The following is a 21,564-nucleotide window of genomic DNA, read 5'->3' on the forward strand; positions in this document are numbered from 1 at the left end:
ACACATTCAGATTTGAGGAAATTGGACTCTCTAAATTGACCTAGGTTCAGTGTAAGAGTAAATAGTTGTTTGTCTCTATGTGGCCCTGTGATGGACTGGCCAACCTCCAGACTCCACACCACAGTGTATCCCACGCCTTCGCCTTATGTCAGCTGGGATTGGCGGCCCCTGTGGCCCTCATGTGGAGGATAAAGCCGTGGAAGATGGATGAATAAAAGTACAGATTTGACTCCCTCCTGTGCAAACACAAATCTGTCTGACACCATAAGGAATCCAGTCAAACCAAACTGCCTGCCTAGGTCTCTGAACAGGACAGGTTAAATACAATTTCAGTGTGATTTATTTGGAGGCAGTGCTGCTGCATTGCAGCACAGTGACCCAGACCTCACATGTCACATCTCCGCTAACAGAAATGCAGCCAATTTAACTCTACACATCCACAGAGCATGCTTCTAAATCAGTGTTTAATCACTGGTATGACAAGCTCAGCTAATTATTGCTCCCCTCCTCCTCCTCACCCACATCCTTCGCTCTCTCTTCCTCATTCTGCATCACGCCGTCATCCCCCCGTGCTCAGGCAACGGCTGGCCCTATTTTGAGCGACACCGTCGTCTGGAGCTATGTTACAGTGTCTTTTTTCAGACTGCTAATTATTACGATCACAAAGATATGAATCACTGCCTACAGTATGTGTGTTGGAGCAAAACAAACAGCCTGTCTGTGCAGCGCGAGCTTACGGAAAGTGAAAACACGGTCGAGCTTTAACACCGAAGTGAACGCAGCATTAGTATTCCGAGAGCATTTCCAATCTTTCCAATAGCAAACTGAAATTCTCCACAGATTTACAAATCCGTCTGTCTTACCACAAGAAAAGCACACAGGCTTAGACTTGCATGAGCCCAGGAAAACCTTAACCAAGAAATGTGTATGTAATGTATGTGTATCCGGAAATTAAAGTACTGAGACATCATCCGTCTTTACAAACACAAAAACCACCACAAGCCGTGGTGTGACTCCCTTAACACACATACATAATCACATATGAGTGTGCCAGAGCATAAAAAAGCAAGTTATTTAATTTTTCAGGTTGACCTCTCACATGAAATTGCCATAAACACACTTTTAAATCTATACACATGCAGAAGTCATCTCTCATTTCTCACACGTGAGTGATAAAATGACGCCAACTACAACAAATAATCCCAAATATGAATAAACATCAAGCTAATGAGGACTGAAATGTGCAGTGACATATGACTCCAAAGGAGGGCACCAAAAGCAGCAGCGATTATAAATGATCACTGAATAGAATTAGGCATTTAAATGAGGATATATAATATAGTATATATATGATAGCAAACTTCTGACAGAGGAATCAACTAAAAACCTTAGTTATTGACCTTTTATACCTCAAAAAGGGAACAAATACATAAGGAGGAACCTCAATTAACAAAAACTAAATACTCAAAAATATAGACAATTATAAATTCTCATATAATTCAACATCTGAAAAACAGCTTTGTCAGCAAAGTTCAGCAGCGTCTGCGGACTTGGACTGTCCTCTAGGGTTTGAGCAGAGCTTTTAAAACTCTGATTTGAGCCTGTGGTTTAAAGAAAGACTGGTGGACGTGTTGTGTGTCAGTCCGTCTGGTCTGAGGCCTGTGGTCAGCCAGAGGGACCAACAAAGTGCAGCCATGTGTAAACGGTGCAGCCCAGTCCTGACAACGTGGACAACAGTGCTCCCTATGGGCCCAACAGAGAAGGTCATTTTCCAAGACTGATCACAGATGAAGGAGTGTTTTCAATATTTTACTTTTCCTGTTTGCGTTTGCTTGATTTGGGAAACTTTAGAGATCAGGGAAGGAAAGTATTTTGGAAATAAACCAGGGCCACTTTTGGTTTTGCATAAGACAGTGATGTGTTTTCACTACTCCTGGCTCAGCACACAGGATTTCATAACAAACAATGGCTTTAAAGTGCTGACTCTCAGCTTTAAGGGTGTTTGTGGGTATTCACATCTACATTGGCTAAAAATTGGTGCTCATGTTTCGTTATGTGACGGCAGGAAAACAGGCACATTATTTTTTCCTTCCAAATCCAGCGCACTGGAGTGTGGAACAGCGTTGTCTGCAATATTTGCACGCAGAATCATATGTTATTGTTCCATGTTATTTTAAGATCGCAGCCCCACTCACCGAACATATTTCCCTACTATTCTATTTTCACTATTCAGCCTGCGGTCAGACCTGGCAACTGCGTGAAAGAACAGTGGCAGGGCCCTGTGAGCATATTTGTATTAGCTTCTCACAACCTGGCAACTGAGGAGTGCAGCTGTGCAAAGTCCTAAATACGGACGACACAGCCATAAAACACTTAAACGGAGGGAAGTGACCAGTTTAACTCCGACACTCTAATAATAACAACAACAATAAAACTTGCTGCATATGTACTTGCAAGGAAGGACGAATGTCAAGTTTCCATAAATGACAACAAGAATTCTAATGTACTCTACATGTCTCCAGATGTCCTTGACTAGCCCACTGCTCTATTTCTCCCGACCACAGCTGTAATTGCAGATGTACAGCTTGCAGGGTTCCACCACACGATGTAATGTGCTTCAGAAGATGAGAAGCACTTCCAGGCATAATCCATGCACGCCGTGATATACCGCACAACACAGCCAAGCGTTTGCGATGACGAGAGTGATGGACTACGGAGGCGAGAGTGAGATATTTTGGCCGGAATTCAGCGCGTCCGCCTTTAAAATAACTGAAATATATGTAAGGCGAAGGTGCCAGCAGTGCTGCCAAAAACCCACCGTCATCATCATCATAAAGAGAAATGGACAGAGTGAAAACAGGAAAACAGGAGAGAAACTACAGTGATCAGACATTCACCAAAAGTGTGCAGCGTCATCACAAAACACACTCAGCTGCAGCCTGAGTGTTTTTGTTTTGTTTTTTTAATCAACTGTAACTGACACAGCAAGTAACTGGAGGTGAGTGTGGTCCTCTACGCTTATTGTTCCGCATGCAGGAGTCACATGGGTTACGAGACTTTGTTTCAGTCATGCATAACTGTTTATTGTGCTATTTCACCACATGGTTATATTAGGAAGGAAGGAAGGAAGAAGAGCAATGTCTGCAGGCTCCTAAGGCTGCTCCACTGAGTGTATACAGAGGACACATAATGAAGTAGCAGGAGTGGCCGCCTGCTGCTGTAGCTCGTCTGCTTCAAGGTTTCGAAATGTTCAAAGATGGTGTTCTGCATACCTACCTTGTAATGAGTGGTTATTTGAGTTCCTGTTGCCTTTCTATCATTTTGAACCAGTCTGGCTATTCTCCCCTGACCACACAGTATTTTGGTCAAAACAAACCCTTGTTTCCATAAACTGTGTATAAAAATGGAAGTAGTCTTCCCTTCAGGAAGTAGCAGGAGTGACTCTGCTGGCTGCAAAAAGAACTCAGTTTGAATCCAACTCTGTGGGAAAATGAACCTCGTTCTCTCTTGATTTATAACGTCAGGAAATATTCGCTTGAGGAGTTAATGATCTCAATCGATTGAGTTCTTCTCCAATAGATGATGTCAATTTTGTAAATTATGCTCCCATTTAGAGGGAAACAGATAATAAAGTAGGGCACTTGTGAGTGCACACAAGTGGATCTTAGAGCTATAGTAGCTGCCTGGTCGCAGGTGAAGTCTGTGATTTTCTGGTTTTAAAAGCTGACATGGTGATGGTCAAATACTGACACTTCAACTTGAAGACTATGTCCAATTTTCCAGTAGATCAGCAGTTTCTTAAACATTCAAACCAAACCCATCTGGCACCGACACAATGGCACATTCAAATGAACCTAATTCGCCTTTCTTTCCCATTATGATGCTCGGCTTGAACTTGAACAGGTTGTCCTGATCATCTCATGCGTTGGGGCTTTTCCTTAAAGCCCCAATTGCTTGTGTCCGAGACAAACCAGGCCCGTTAACGCAAAGCCCTGTCCACAGACACACAGACACCAAAAGAATAAAGTGAATACTTGCAAACATTTATATGCAAAAATAAACAGCAGTTGTAAGTTTTTGTTCCTATACTCACAGTAGATAACATTTTTCTTGTGCTTACATAAAATCAAAACCAAGGAAACACTTGAGATATTGCCTTGTTTTCTTTTAAATATCATAAGTTTTTGGTACTTTAAAGTTTTTTAGAGATGATAATTCGTTGTACAGATGCTGACAATAGGAACACAATCAGGTTTAGCTGCAAAGTCAAGTGAGAGCAGACGACCTCAAACCTCAGATCAGAACAAAGCTCTGCACCCCCATGTGATCTCTGGTGCCCCCTTGAGGGAGGTTGGAGCCCAGGTTGGGAACAATGGGGTTAGATGTTAATGTTACCAAGCAGTGGAAGAGGACAGGTGTAGCTAATAAAGTTGCCAGTGAGACGCAGCTTTAATGAAATACGGCTGTGCATATTAATCAGAGTTAAGCGAGCCATTTTTCATCGTCATGATGACGTCATGCTTCACCTGTTCAGTGGATTTCTCGCTGAGCATTTAAAAAAGATGCAGTTTGCACAAGAACAGATTTGATCAGAAACTCTTCTTCTCTTTCGTCCAAATGCACGGCAGCTGCTGTGACAAGCCAGCAGCAACCTCAGCTAATGAGGCAGAGCTCGCAGCATCTGCCTCTCCTGTCTCATCAAGGACGAGTAAAAAACATCCTCCAACAGTTTGTCTTTTCTCTCCTTTCTATCAACTCTCTCAACCCCCAATCCAGCACCCGAACCTTCTCGCTCCAACTCTTAAGTGCCGGGACCCTCCTCCTGGCCTCCTTTTCAGTCGCCACATCCTCCTCAACAAACCACACATCACAGGCAGACTTCACTTTTCAGCTGCAGCTTATCTCCAGTCCTCCAGTGGCAGTCTCATACAGACAGCAGAGTGGAAAGGGATGGAAAGTCTATACTTGCAGTTGAATGCTTCAAGCATATACATTACCAAACATTAAGAAGGGGATTTAATAGAGTGGAAAATGTCTGACGACATAAATGGCATCTAATAGGTTTTAAACCCTCCTTTCATGAGATATGAAACGCAGGGAATATCATTTAAAGGGAAGATGGTGCATGTCGTACTGTACAGGCGCTCCCATAATAGCTACTGAGTGATGATAACAGCAGCTGGATTTGTGATAAATTTCTTAAGAGCACTGGAGAGCATGTGGCTTTGGTATTTTGCACGGCACAAATTGATAATGGAATCACTTCTGCCGAGGTCAAGTCATCCTTTTGGGGTTTGTTTTACAAGCTCCCAAAAAAGTATGGATCACACTTGTATACAAACGCTTAACAGCACTGTGGCTGTCTTGCAATTTTGTAGCTACATATTCTAAATGGATGAGGGGATTTATTTATTGGACGTCTGTAACTAAAAGCTGCAGCGTGTAACTATTGGTGATTTTATTATTCTGTCTTCATCTGATATTATTGTCTATGTCAAGCAATACTATCAGACCTGACTGAGGGAGCATTTGTGTGTATACTGCAGATTACCAAATTAAGGCACTCTATAGTAAACAGTCCCTGCCAGTTTCACTCGCCTGCTCAAATAAATGAGAGAAACTTGAAAACTCAAAGCAGAGGGAGTTTGCAGCAGGATAATGGCGGAGAAAGCTACGTTAAGAGATGCCTCATCCACGTTAAATACATGGACTTTATGTACTTTGTTCTCCTTATTGTGAATAATAGAGAAATCCTGCACTTTTAACTTTTCACAGATCGTATCATGAGGTACCCTGTGATTCCCATCCCTTAAAGACTTTTTTTTTTTACACTACACTCTAGTTAGACTACAGTTTTAAGTCACACAAACACTTAGTTCGGCTCACAGCTCCTCTAAGGGTGTCATCTAACAGCATCAGATAAATAAATCACAAAACACAGAAGGAATCCACACTGGGAGAAACCGAATGATCCCGTCCCACTTCACAGGAGCAAGACTGAGAAACATGAAAAGACAGAAAACCAGATCAATCCGATGTGATCAGATTAATGGAGGTGTGTTGTTCGCAGACTTCACAGCATGTGATGTGGGGTAAAGGTTAATAAGGCTCGGAAAACGGCAATGAACTGAATTCCAATAAACCACCATTGGCAAACACTAGAAAAAGGAGGACCTGTGTTTAGTTTGCAGGTTTATCACCAAAGCAACAGTTTTATCAGAACACACGACTCCTGCAGTCATTAACAGAGGAGGGCGAAGCCAACCGCAGCCACAGCTGTGACTCATAACTTTCACAAACCAGCGAGTCGACCAGTGATGGTTCCTCTGGGAAATGCACACTATTTGATAAACAACCGCAGAAGCACCCACAAAAATGATCATGCAATAGACGGCCACTCCACCGTGTTCAGTTCTATTCAATTCAGCGGAGCATGTGCAAGAATTATCCAGATCGAGAGAGGATGAAAACTGAAATCTGATCAGATCGTCATCTTTAACCAGTGTGAAATTTAGAATTTGGAAGGCAACTTTAAAATCATAAAACAATGAATTAATCTAATGTATACTTTAAATACATCTCCACGAAAAAGACAATGCCGTCTGGCTTAACCTATCATATCCTGCCACAGCAGTCGGCGCCGGCTCCTCTCACCTCAGACCGCAGTAATGCTTAATGTTGGTGATGTAGATACTTTTGGACGACTTTAAACTGTTATTATTGGGTTGTTCTGATTACAAGTCATGGGTAAAGTCTTCATGGATGTCTGGCCAAATTAAGTCCAAATCCATGTTGTTTACTGCATCTCGATGCGTTTCTGGTTTGCTGAATGTGACTGAATACTGTAAATATGACGGTTCATTAAATCTATAAAATCTAGATTCATACATATTCTAAACATTTCTTGAAATTGGAGGGTTTTTTTAGTCTGATTAGAGGGCAAGACGGCGGTTAGTGAAGTTTCTAACAATAACACTTTACTTAGGACATCTTTAATTTGGATGCGCTGGAGGTAGCAATGATCTGGGATGTCCTGTCTGTATTTATTCTGATTGTGGCTGACAGGTCACGAGAAGTGTTTGAGAGAGTTCGGTCTTTCACTGGGGCTGTTTCAGCTCGATTTTATTCACACACACACACACGTTTGAAGGGTAAACAAATACCAAGAGACTCCAAGGTTTTCTAGCTTCTGTCAAAAATATCAACCATCACACGTCAAAGGAGCACAGTTCGCCGAGTGCACACAGTTATGGGTGAGGACACACACAAGACACTCCACTAAATGGTTTCTTTTTACTCTAAGATGTGTATTTCATTACTTTTTTGTAGTAAAAACGATTTGGGTTTAACAGCTTCTCATCATCGCACACATAAGGTGCACTATAAGAAGAACTTCAAAATAGTACACTGTACAATGCTTTACAGGATGGCGTATGAAACGCACAGAGAGCTAATAATAAGCACATGCAAAGAAAGCGGCAATAATAATAAAACAGGATTAACAAGAGGCACAAAATAAAAATTCGCTTTAAAGGAGCGACACCAGAAGGAAAGTGGGAAGGATCAAAAACCGTAAGATAAAAGCAAAATCATAAAAACGTCCACAGTACGTATGATGAGAAAGTAGAAAAACAAGTGGCTTTGGTTTCATTTAAAAGTGTTTCATGTGGTTCTCGCTGCAAGTAATGAGCTTTAATACAAAGGAGGGAGCGCAATGCTCCTCACCAAAAGCATATGAGCATGTATTAGCTACAAAAGGCCATTACCTCGACCTGTAAACGCGGAGAAGAGAGAGCGGCGGCTGCTGCTGCTGCACAAACGCTGTACACAAACATGCAGCGCTGCCATGACAATATTGATTTTCTTATGTGACAAATGGGGAGAAAATGCAAGGACGTTCGCTAAATGGGTCGAGGCAGCGAAAGATGACGAGAGGCAGGCCGACAAAAAGAAAAGAAAATGAAATTAAACACACACCGATCAGCTGAGCAGAAGTAAACCAGACATCTTTAATAAGAGGCAAAACATCCCCGACCCAACCTTCTGTCAGCACTCATCTGTTTGCACGCTCACAACCTCTTCCAATATGCCAACCTCATCATCAGCTCCAGGATCGATGTTACACATGAGCTGCACCGTCTCATACACTATATTGAGGGCAATCTCACATATTAAAGCTCCTGAGGTTTATGACGGTCAAAGATGCTGAATGAAGCACAGCACTCGGGTTAAAGCTCAACACTAATGTCATTTTGTGCGTTAGCGCGTGTCTCCTAGCATTTTAGCGGCGTCCCCCGCGCTGCCTCCATTATCGACGATGATTACCTCTGCTGCTCAACAAGCCTCAGCTGACGTATAAAGCTGACGTTCAGGAGCCTTCACAGGGAATTAGGCATTTCGTGGTTAATTGGTCTGCAAACTCAGGCATGCCAGTAAGCCCTGTTTGTAAAGGCGATGCCTCTTAATCTTTTCAAATCTGCAGCACACTTACGTACATGCAAAGAGTAAAACCCTACTTCTGTCTCATTAACATTTACAAGGTGGCTGCCAGAGATTACACACACATTTACAAAGTCATCCTAGACTGTGAAAGGGCATGAAACGTAAAAAAAAAAAGACTGCTGATACTAATCCAAAAAGGAATTCATTAGAAAATACCAAATGAAAATGGGCTCTGTCAAGCAATACTATCAGACGTGAATGTGTATACAGCAGCAGGTTGGAGGAAAGTGCAGTAGAATTCACCTCTTAAACATTTTGTGGGCGTTTCAATCATACACAGAGATGGGATGAGCAGCGTTAAAACACTGCGTTACTAAAGGTGTTATTTTTTTTCAGTTTCCATCGTTACAGTGCCGTTACAATAAAATGTGGCGTGTTACGATGATAGTTGCAGCCTGTTGAGGTGCCATAAATATCAAAAACATCTATTTTGTTGTTCTACTATTATAAACATAGTAATGAGGCAACATTAATAGAGCGTAGATGAGTGTACAATGAATTCTGTTAATAATTTATTATATTAAGTGTCAATATGAGAGGATTCAAATTCTTTGACATATGTGATCATTAAAAAAAGTAATGCAATAGTTACTTCCCATGGAATCGTCATGTGATACACGTCATTTTACAACTGTTTGAACCTGACAGACATTTATATTTAAAAGGTACATGCGAGCTAGATGAGGCAACACATTATCTACCGCTTTCCTCGTTACCAGTGAGGTCAGACAAGGTGGGATATTGTCTCCTGTTCTTTCTTATTTTTTTGTGGATCATTTGTCTCAGAAATTACAAGAGCGTAAGACTGGATGTATGGTGGAGGACAGGCTTGTTAATCATCTGATGTATGCTGATGATTTAATTATGTTGCCAAACAGGGCTGACCACCAGTTAGTTCTAATTATGGAATGAAGTATGACATCAAATTTAATCCCAAAAAGAATGTTTAGAATGTTTCTGCCAATTTATGATTGGCAGAACAAAAGAGAATAGGATGTTTTCCCCTTTTTTTTATTTAACTGAGCAAGAGCTGCCTGTTGTAACAAAGGTAAAATACATCCCATCATCAGGAATGACTTATGTGAAGATGATGATGATGATGATGTGATGTTGTAAATTGTATGCTCATGTGAATATGCTGTTCATGTGCACAAATGAAGTCAAAACAGCTGTTTTCAGAACATAGTGTACTCAACTCTACACTGCTCACCTACAGTGTAGTTATAGCAGAGCAAAGATTAATAAGATGAAGGTATCCAAGGTGGGGGCTATATATCTATAGCAGGTGCTATAGTTATATGTTGTTCTAATGTTCCCATTGTTCAGGCTATACTCAGGTACTTTATGTATACATGTATGTGTAAGTTAACTGAGTCAAGGAGTGGAATTATAATGTCCTTGACTGACCCGATGCAAAGTGACACACGATTCTCCTTGGACCTTGAGTCTGTGAATAAATTAAGTCACATACTACAGTTTTAAACCGGTGACGATATAAAGCTGGATGACATGTCTACACTAACTCCCACTGAACAAATAAGAGCTGCAGTATCAAGTCCACCGAGATACACCCACCTGACCATTAGAGCATCTCAATGACACACGAGCAGGATATGAAGTATCTAAAAAAGACAAAAATCACGTCTGTGTTATCTCATTTAATTTGCCTTTTTAGTTTTCCTCATCTTCTAACAGAAGGACGATGGGACTTGAAAGCTATGTAGCAGCCAACCACCGGGGTCCAATTGAGATTTTTTTCTTTTTCGAAACCTCACTTTTTGTGGATCTATATTGTGGTTTTTTTGTACGCAACACTTAGGTCGTTTTCACACCTAAGAGTCCTTGGTACGATTGGGGGTTGCAACATTCAGCCGGTCCGAGTTTGCGTTCACACTGCACTTCAGTGAAACGAACCAAACCTTTTGAATAAAGTATTATTGAGACGGCGCTGCATCAACAACTACTGAAGGAGAACTTCTATTGTCTATTTCTTCATACCGTGGAAACCTGTCCTTTCTATCTCCTGAACTACCACTAAGCACTAAGCAATACATGTCACGTATTTCTATATAATGTTGGTGTAGTTCTTTCCACCTGTGTGCGGCACTGCTCTACTGTGCGGGCAAATCCCAGAGCCTCCATTTTCCCGCTAATTACTTTAAAAACGTTGTCGTTCTTGTGGGTCCTTATAAGCAGTTGTGATATATTACAAACTCTTTGGAGTGCATCAGAGTTCAGTTGCGCATTCACGCCTCCCCAAACGAACCGGACTTTCCGACCAAACGAACTCGGGTTCGATTAAGAAGGGCTGGTGTGAATGCGATTCTTTTGCCAGCCTCTTAAGGACAACATGAAAAAAAGAATTCCAACTGCCATCACCCTCTCACGTCATCATTTACTGCTGCATACTACATTGAAATGCTTAAGGCTGGATGATGGCAGAAAAGACACCTCAGGGGAAGAACAAGACAACTGGAACGGAGAGAGAACATCGCCTGAATACAGAGAGTTTTTTAAGAACACCAGAGTGCAGCAGTTATACAAAGGGAAGAGGAGGATCCATTGTCTGTAAATGAGCCAGACTGCACCTTGTACAGAGTGTGCTGTCTGTCTCCCTCTCCTCACTGTAATCCCTCAGAGGATCCTTCACTCCTCACACAGAACTCTCACTCTAACTGACTGTGTCCGAACATTTGAACCTTGCTGCTAAACAAGCGAGCAAAACAGTAGCAACCCTCCCAAATTAACACGGCTGCAAAAGTTCAATCGCTTCAATGATCGCGCACGAGGTAAGGTTAATGGGAAGTAAATGAGTCGTGTGCTCCTCAGTAGACTGGATTGTGAAGTGTGTAAATTATTCAGACGAACCATCATCATTCATGAAGAGCCGCTCATCCATTAATGAGCTCAAGTTCAACAAAACCCCGCTACTGCTAATGAGGATCAACACAGGAAGGAATATGACAAATAAATGGAAATATGAGAGGGAGGTGAGAACATTTCTAAGGGGGTGAGGTAGAAAAATAGAACCATTCAAGAAAAACTGTGCTATCTTTTCCGTCTGCTTGCCACTGCATACCTGGACAAAAAAGTGCTCTGAGTCAGTGTGCAATTTAAAATTAGAAGTTAGAATAAAGACAAAAACCTGAATCTTTATTCTTTAATCTGCAAAGATGCAGCTTATGCTTCTAATATAATGTTAGCTTTACTGGAAAGTGGTCCCTGTTCAGTGTTCAGAGATAAATGGAACACTCCAAAGGTGGAATGGTGAACAGATTCATCTAAACAGAAGCTTTGACCTTCACCTGACCCCTCAGTGTGCAGGTGCTAAATGCCATCATAGACATAGACATTTGTACAGGCAAGGTTATAGAGGAGGAACTATTCAGTCAGCAGGTACATGAACTAGCGAGAATGCCACAAGTAGCCAGGACGGATTATTTTTCAGCAGTGCCAGACGACGGCAGCGCCGTGCAGCTCAGGGGAAATCAGGGACTTCCTCATTCAGATGCATAAAGCATTGTGTGTTTAGGACTTTTACTGTGGCTCTAGAGAGAGGCTGATAACTCACACACGCACACAAACTGAAGTGAAACATAACAAACAAACCCACGAGTCCTCCACCATCCAAATGAGATTTGAAGGTCCAGAATGTAATCTGTCCTGACACTCATTGGTGAGACAAAAGGTCTTTGCACACCAGATAAAAGTGCAAATGAACTATGGCTATGAAACCCAACAATTTTAATTTTAAAGCGATTATAATCTTCCACAAAGACAGGGTGAGTATATTCTACCTCTGCCAATGAACTCCTCTCAAAGTTAAACACTGGACATGTAGTGCGAAGTAGAGACTTCAGAAGTCTAGTTATTTTACACAGTAGTTGTAAAAGCTGTGAAATAAGAATATGTAGATTTTAATACGTGGATATAAAAAAGGATAGTTGACCTTTCTAACTTTTATTGCTATGACGTCAAGCTCTCTCCTTTGAGAAACAGCTGCTGCACCTGAGAGAGAGAGAGGAAGATGATGGAGACACTGAACACAATATGCATAAGCATGCCCATGTATAATTGCCATGGTCAGCGGGGCTATATTTCTGTCTGCTAATTAAGTTTAATTAGATTTAACATCATCGACTAAGGGCCATATTAAAATCTAATTTGAAATCTCAGAGTCAATGGTGGCTGTACGCATCACCTCATCAGACACAGACGCATGGAAGCAAATGAAAGCGTAACTGTGTTAAGCAGAAGTCGGCTTTCAAACCTTCTTTGCAAAAACAAAAAACACATTTACTTCGCTTAAATTGTCAGTGTCAATTTATTATTTAGTATCAAACATGCTAACAACTTGAAATAAGCAATTTCAAACGCAGGTTATTTACACTTTGACCTTTCTAGGCTTTTATCTGCTCGTCTTCCTGTCCGCCATGGTCATGTCTCATAGGAGGTTGACATTATGAAACAACACTGCGTAAAAGTCAAGCCAGCAGCTCAGATGGGAATAAAACATCTACTTGGTGGCGTTGCACTGACACAGCAGCGAGTCAACATATGACTTGTATGAATTGGATTTTTTAAATAAAAACATGACAAATAAGGTAAAAAAAAAAAGAAAATGTGTGCAGCCATTTTTAACAGTTCAAATCATTGTTGTTGTTATCACCAGCAGACTGAGAAAAAGGATGACTCACAAAACTACACTGGTAATACACCTGCCAATGTGATGAGATACAGAAAAAAGGTCAGAAAGATTTGTCCTTCCTGCTCGCTCTCCACACACACACACACACACACACACACACGCGTGCACTCAGTGATGATGAGATCGATATGTACATACACAGCACTTCCACCTCAAAAACAATCCACATCAACATGACTCAGACACATAATCACGCCGTAACACAACGAGAGAGAGAACACAACTGCCACAACAGCAGGCGGAATGAAAATAACTATCCAGACCTGCTTTCCTGGCTTTTACAAAAAAGCACATTTATCATTATTCTGCATCCTCAGTGAGTGTGTGATGTTGCACCCCTGCAGCTCTATAGGCTGAAACATGTAGAAGAATGTCACATGTTAAAATATCACTGTATGATTGCGCAGAATAAACACCTTTGACACTGAGAAGAAAGGAGTCATTTAAGTCTGTTCAACACAATGGAGGCTTTGAAGCACCTGCAAAGCTGCACTGGACTAGTTACACAATTTGTGGGTCAGTAGTTCACTCGTCTGGGAAAACAACTTCATTAGAGAAACAAATTATCAATACAACACAAAAGTTAGAGACAACAGGAGACAATCATGTATTTAGAGAAGCAACGGCACATGAATTAAACTATATACTGAAATTTGAGCAGGACACAACGAGGCCTGAGAGTGGAAGTTGTTTGGTCACCATTTAGTGCTATTTTAATAGAGGGGCTGGCAGTGCAGCCCAAAGGGACTGCCCTGCAGCAGAGTGCAATGTCCTCCAATTGCTTCTGCTGTGAAATCCAATTACTCCAATTTATCGATTGCCATCAATAAAGAGCCATTTGGGCTGAGCAGAGGCTGCAGACCGACTTTGATCCGGGCTCAAAAACAAAACACTTTGTCCTGTCTTTTTATTCGGCCACAGCTCCACGTGTGACTGGACTTGTGTGTCGTGTCCAGACAGAGAGGCAAGAGGACAAACAGGGGAGGAAAATAGAGGTCGGCTCCATTTGTGACAGAGTGACATTCACTTTCAAAAAGAAGCCTGACCTTCCTGCATGACTCCTGCCCCCTGTACCTGCACACCTGTCACACTCTCCCACATCTAAAACAAACAGCACACGGCACCATGACAGACAAAGAGATGCTAAGGAGACAAATTAAACCAAGGAGTCCAAAAGTGGAATCTATACACGAGCCGACATTGTGATAAAAGCGACAACTAGCTTGATTAAAACAAAGTCAAACAACAATAACCGCTTTCTAATTATCTCCATCGCTGTACGCCAGACTCACAACCTCATTACAGCACATTCAAGATTTTCCTGACAGATTAAAACTGCCAATTCATCACCCGATAAGAAGCCGTTACGACAAAGAGGACCGCATTCTAAATACCTTCACAAAAAAGAACGCACCAAAGATAAGAGTGATTACCAGGTGCACCGGTCCTCAGCTTCAAAAAAATAATTGAGACTTATCTACAGATCATTGTTCACTTTGCATATCCTCTTCTCTTTTTTTGGCTTATTCAACACTCATAAAGAAGCCGAGCAAATGCAGAGGCTTTCATAACAAAAATAAAAATGCCTGTCACAGCTGAAAACGAAATGAGTTTTGGGGCTGAGCATTTCAGCTACTGTAAATGGTTTATTCATACAAGGACCTGCCAGACAGACATGTAAAGTAGATGCTTCCTAACAATGAAAGCAAATGACTTATAAGAGTCACTAGCAGCTGGAGCTGCAGCCATCTTGTCACTGCTCACACAGACACACTAGTAAAAGACCATAATAATTTCTCCCTCAGGAGAGTGGTTGTAAGCCCCCGCCCGTGCTCCCCTGAGCTTCCTGTTGCCTAATAATGAGCCTCTCCAGCTGGATGGCTACTGAGACAGCGGAGGCCAGAGGTTGAGCCGCTCACCTTCTCTAATTGGCTGAATCACACGTTCACTCAGAGCACACAGAGCAGGAGTAAACAGAAGTTCCTAAAGATTGATTTTGTTTGATTTATTTATTTTTTTTGAACATTGCAAAACAAAACCTGTGCAGTCATTCACAGTTTAAGCCGTTAGGAGAAAACAAAAAAAGAAAGAAAGAGACGTGACCCGGAGAATATGTAACAGCAACATAACAACACGCAACACCTATGGAGGTACAAAAAAAAGGTGCCGCTTTTCTCACTTCAGAAAGAAAAGAGAGTCCTTTTTCATTTTAGTGGGCATCTGAAAGGTGGAAATGAGTCGCCCTGTGAGTGATCTGAGAGGTGATTACCCAGACTTAATGATTTATTCTGCACTCCGACATTATAGCTACATGCTGTGAAATGTTTCTTTATTATCACCGCCTCACTTTCACCAAGATTTCAGATCGCAGCTTAAAGGGAAAAGGTGCAGAGTCAGACCAGTGCAGACTCTGCAACTCTGCCAAAATAACATAGTCGATGGTGAATTTGTGGCTCGCCCTCGTGGTGTGTTTTTATCACTGCCAATCAGATCAGAGTGCAGAGAAAATTAATTAGTGGGTGTTGCAGTGGATTTTTTGACCAGTGGAAAAGTGGCTTAAATGTGGCCTGTGAAGTAAACCATTACACAACATCATACAACTCATCATTTGAGACCAATAATTCTCAGCTATAGAAGAAAGTGACCCAGCACAAGATGCTAACAAAATGGGAACCTGCTGAAATGACATGACATTTTTACAGGAAGCCTTTAACAGTAAGATTCTGCTGACATTTGACATTTGAGTGCCGGGCATGGAGCTCCTGAAAATCTCCAAAGTTTGTTTATCTGTGGTCTTATCCAGTTTCCACTTCACATGTTAATTTGTCCCAGAGAAACATGTGTTGTCATTAATAGTGGCGGTGTTCTACTTAAGTGTCCCAGTGAGCCGTGACAGTGAATCAGCACACACTCGGAAACTGAGGTGGCTGAAAGGAATTCAGGCGTCATTCATTTTATCATTTAGACCTGCACTCTCCCTACCGTGACATTAAAATGTACTTTCAGGCTCCAGTGGCTTTTGACCAGTGGAGAGGTGGCTTATATGTCAAATTCAATGTGAGGTACACCATACTTAAGTAAAGCAACATCACACAACTCTAATAATCTTCATCGGTTTGACCTAAAACCTCAACTACAGACAGATTAAACCGGACAATTGTCTCAAAACTACTTGCCCTGTTAATGTAGACACAACACTTAAAGAGCTGATTTAACACTGTGTCCAAGTGTATTTTGGTCCTTGGTGTTAAATTAAATCTTACCTAGAGGGACTTCTACTCAATCTGTTGCTGTAGTAAATCCGAAAGAGTCAATGAACTTTGACAGTGCAAAATTTACTGTGTATGGTATCAAATATGATTATTGCAGTTTATGTACAGTTTGAGATAATAACAATAAAAACAATAAAAAAAATAATAATAATAATAATAATAATAATAATAATAATAAACATGATAATCAGTGATACAAAACATTCTGGTGCGGACAACAAGCTTCAGCTGACCACCCTTAGGCTTAAAGTGGATTTCTTAAGTGTAGGTTGTCATTAATAAGTCCTCTGCGCATAATTTTACTCACAATTTTATGACGGTAAGGTATTTGCAAGAATTAAGGTAATATCATTTAAGTGTTTCAACAATTTTTATTATTCAGCATGGGGTTATAATGGCACATTTAAAACGCCAGCTGAGGCTTATAAATTATCCCATGAATCCTTCAATATGGTAATTTACAACTCTGCAGGGCTGACTTCAATTCAGGAAGAAAACAAATGTCAGCCATGCGTGGAAGAGAAAACTCGCAGGGGGAAGAGCTACCTGCTGAAACACTCGCCTACCATCTGCTGTAAACAAGCTTCCATATTCTTACTCATATGCCAGCGACTGCAAGGAACTTTGCACATTCCATATGGAGGACAAATGGGATTTTGTTCTCTTACTGTAACCTCAAACGATCAACGAGAAATGAATAATCAACAGTTTGCTCAGACAATGAATTGAATCTATACTACTTTAAATTTGACACAAGATAATAGTATCTTATGCAGAATTTATTTGAGGCAGATGTTTTTTTCTGTACTTTTATTAAATCAGCTTAAGTGACTCGTTCACAAGCTGCTTTACTTCATTAAGGAGTTGTGTCATTCTGAATAAATGAATAAAAAAACTAAATCCCAGCGAAATATGACAACTGATAATGAGAAAGCAGACACATCGAAAAGGTTTGCGCGAGGACACAAACAAATTCAAACGGCGACAGTAATAAAGACTAATTAAAACAGAAAGGGGAGGAACAAATGTGTGATTGCATTAAACGCATCAACAGTTTTAAACAGATAAAACAAGCTTTCCGACTGTCACTCTACATCTAATGTCTGCTTTTAAAGCATCTGACAAATCATAATAACGTAACAGAGCTGCACACAAAGGGCACGATTGTTGCTGTCGCATAAATATTTGCCTGTGATTAGATCTACATGAATCTTTCTGTAGTAAACAACAGTAATAACAGCCTCCAGAGACGTGCGTTTATGTTTGATCGTTCATGACAGCTTGGTGGGGGGAACATTTTCCAGCGCAGTCATTTTGGAACACACACATTTCTTGGAGAATAAAAAAAGTTTAGTGATTTCGAGCACCGCGGGCCTACGGCTGCTTTCTGGTTTGCGATGGAACCGTGTTTTGCTCCTCAGACTGCAGCTTAAGATGTTTGGAGCTCACAGGAAAGCAGCCTAATTACACCTGGCATCCAGTCAAGGACAAAAACCCAGCAAGGATCATCGTTCTAGTCTGAACAAAGACACTGGAGCCTGGTACGAAGTCAAAAGGAGCATACATGTGTTTGCAAAATCATAGGGAACCCTTGAATTTTGTTGTGATATTAGGAGGACTGGAGGCTTTCGTACTTATATACTTTAATACTCGATGTGGTCCTGCTAAAACAACACAAAACAGACTCACTGAGCTGAGCTGATCTGACCACACGATTGATGGCCAAACCCCCACAGAGGCTTGTCACAACCAATCTGATTTCCCTCCGACTACGAGCTTTCACATGGGGGTGGGAGGGTGACAGACGGGAGGTGAGCAGGGGGAAGCGGGCCGGCACTTGTCGAATGCTAAGTAAGAAGCTTTGACACGGAAGCATAAAGAGGCATCCTGAGGCTCGTGCCCACCTGACCTTCACACAACATCCTACAACCTGAAACCGTCTTTCTTTCAGCTTCACTGCAGCTCAAAACAATAGAGCCAATTTAAATTGATGTTTGAATGAGATGTCACAACAACAGAGTACACGAGCAAGCTCTGAAATAAATAGCTGAACTGCTGCAGATTATAAATGGCAACCAAGAAGATACAAGATACATATAATAATTGTAAAGTGGATGGTTTTGACTTGTTGAAACCTCGACTGCAAACACATAGCAATGTCACTCACATTTGTTTATGTGAGACCCTGATCGGACCTGGTCTTAACATCTAACCTCAGTGATCTGATCACAACCAGGTTGAGGTCTAAACACCCTCAAATTCGTCCTAAATGTGTCCTCAGATCTTATCACAGAAAACAATATAAACACTGACAGCCTTATGAGTTAAATATATATATACTGTATATATGTATATATATATATATATATATATACACATATATATACACACACATATATATACATATATACATGTATATGTGTATAGAGCCCCGGAAATGACACCAGTGTGTATTTGAATGAAAGTCAGGGTGGAAGTCAGATCCGATCATGCGTGTTCACAGGAGACACATCCAGGTGTGAACAGCCGCGCTAAGCACAACCTGCCTCATGTCAGATGTTAACACCAGGTCTGAATGGGGACCTAAAAAAGCATGTGCAAGTAAAGTCACTCCTTTTTCAATGCTGCATGATTTCAGTTACCACTATGCATGGTGTACAAAATAGCAAATTCTGGACTTACTCTGCTCACGACTCTCTTTCCCAAGTGTGTCGGGGAACTACGGTGGCATTTACATTCCAGAGAGGAGGTTGCTCTTTATTTGCATAGTAAGGTTCTGCTTCAGAATATTCGGGCTGCTGTAGAAACGTGGCAGCACGAGATAAAGCGAAGCCTGTATGTACAAGACTTAATTTCCACATTCCTCAGACAATTTTAATGCAAAAATAAATTAGGGATGAGCCGATATGATACTGGTCAAAATCACTGGATCGGTAATATGATTAAAAAATCCTATATCATCGCATGCTTCACTATGCACAGACTGTAAAAATGTAAATAAGAAATCAGCAACAGCTACAATTATGTCCTGATTTAGCCTAATGGTTTAAAAAGTCTAAAATGACTGTATGTACTTGAGACTCAAACAAGTGACAACCCTACAACAAATTGTCAACTAACATGACATAGTATCCTAATCTATTTTATATTTCTATATTCCAAGACATGCTATAATACATGACATGATATGATATGATGCTGTGCACCACTGATATTAAGTGGTCATTCTTGCTCAGAGGTGTATGTCATCGCCTCTTTATTATCTCCTCTCAAATCACTGTGTGACAGGTGTGTAAAAGAAAATGCTGTGAAAAAAAAAAAAAAGTGAGAATATTCCCCACTAACCTCAGCCTGTCTTCCTCCTTCTTTCGCAGCTTCATGTCCCGTTGGACCACCTTCAGGATGTGCTCCGCTTCATCATCCGTCAGCCCCGTCAGGTCCAGTTTCCTCCCCATCCTCCCTGGCCTCGCCACAGTGAGCTGCTGCTGCTGGTCCAACACAGGAGGAGAAGAAGGTGGAGGAGGAGGTGGAGGAGGAGGAGGAGGGGCCGAGGCAGGAAAAACCCTGGAGAAATAGACACATATAGAAAGAGTGTATTGGTGTAAACAATAATAGAGCTTAAATCAACTCGTTGGTGAACATGAAAACCTCTGGCAGTCAGTAACTCTCACCGACCGACAGAGCTCTGACATAAAGATCCAGTGAAAAGCCACTATCGTACTACTGTATGTAAATCATGCAGCAACGTTTGCTTTTAACAAACGTTGAAACAAATCTATCGCGGCGCCATGCAGTTGTTTGAATAAAACTTCATCTCTGAGCAGCTGAGAGTTGAATGAGTGTTTCCAAACCAAAGTGTTGTGGCTGGAAAGATTCTTCTTTTTACTGTTTTTAGGTCTTTGCCAGACTGATATTTGAACTAGAAAGGGGAAAAGAATCCTCTTCTCTGTCCACAATGTGCTTGTATAATGCTATATGTTGTAAACAGTAACTATGATATTTAAAATGTGATATGCACATAGACACAATTGCCATTTTCATTATTACACCTTGCAGAGAAAAGTCGACGACAACAACCTGCAATTAGTCATAATGAGCGTTATTATAATGATCAGTTTTGTTGGATCTGTTTGAGAGAAAGACAGTTTTTGAGTGACTATAATCATCATTTTATTGCAATATATCACATGAGATCTCAGACATCGGAAATCATCTGCATCCACATTTTCTTGGTGTTAAAATATGAAATAGGTGTGAAAATATGAACTGTATACACTTGGCTGTGAACCTGTGGCACATATTGCAGCCTTAATTAGTGTATTTTCCTCATCCATATGATTTACTCATTTAAATAACACATCGTGTTGGATTTTCACTTTTAATTAAACTGCACTTCAGTCTGGCTCATCGTCTAAAAAGGACGGATTAGTTTCAAAACTTGAAAAAAACAAACCCGACACTTGTTATTTGTAGGATGCAACAGACATGAGTAAATCCAGACACAGAGGCAAGACAGAAAGAAAGAGGGATGGAGAGGCAAGACGGCAGAGTGACCCAAGGGAATAAAACAGAGGGATGAAGAGAAAAACAGAAGCAGAGACAGATGAGGAGATGGACAGAAGGAGAAGGTCCATTAACCGCAGAGTCTAAACAAGATAGGAGAGCACCGGCAGTGCAGTGAGCAACGATGACTCAGAAGCCCAGAAAATGATGTGCGTTCTATCATTGGGAGAATAGCTTCATCGACAGTGCACCTCTCCTCTCGCTTCGATTATCACTCATTCCCTCATTTCAGCTAAGAGCCTGTGGACTGCTGTTCAGTTTGGTTAAATGTCATATATAATAGAAAGAGAAAACAAAAATCCAGCCTTTTTTTCACATACGTGAACGTATCAATTGTTGTATTTGTGACACAGCTCTGTTTATACTGTAAATCCAACTTCATTTCTTTTGTCATGTTGTCATCAGTAACCAGAAGAATGCTGGTCGTCATTTACTTTCATTAACTGCTCATAGTTATTTAAATGAGTATAGGAATATGTGACTCATGAGGGCAAATGCAACCGTGCACACACACACAAG

The 21,564-nt window shown here is 41.1% G+C and overlaps 1 protein-coding gene across 7 annotated transcripts in view; it reads right to left on the reverse strand.

Annotated features, from left to right (window-relative positions):
• The window catches only part of myripb (myosin VIIA and Rab interacting protein b), a 94,869-nt gene extending 74,890 nt beyond the window's left edge, over positions 1 to 19,979 (reverse strand). For all 7 annotated transcript variants that reach the window (XM_044038664.1, XM_044038654.1, XM_044038650.1 and 4 more), the window contains exon 1: positions 19,828 to 19,979. In XM_044038664.1, coding sequence (XP_043894599.1) covers positions 19,828 to 19,937 — 110 coding nt within the window. In that variant the 5' untranslated portion in view covers positions 19,938 to 19,979. The remainder of the gene's footprint in view (positions 1 to 19,827) is intronic.
• Between the last annotated feature and the right edge of the window lie 1,585 nt (positions 19,980 to 21,564).

Source organism: Solea senegalensis, linkage group LG1 (assembly GCF_019176455.1).
Source record: "Solea senegalensis isolate Sse05_10M linkage group LG1, IFAPA_SoseM_1, whole genome shotgun sequence".
In the NCBI taxonomy this organism is placed as follows: Eukaryota; Metazoa; Chordata; class Actinopteri; order Pleuronectiformes; family Soleidae; genus Solea; species Solea senegalensis.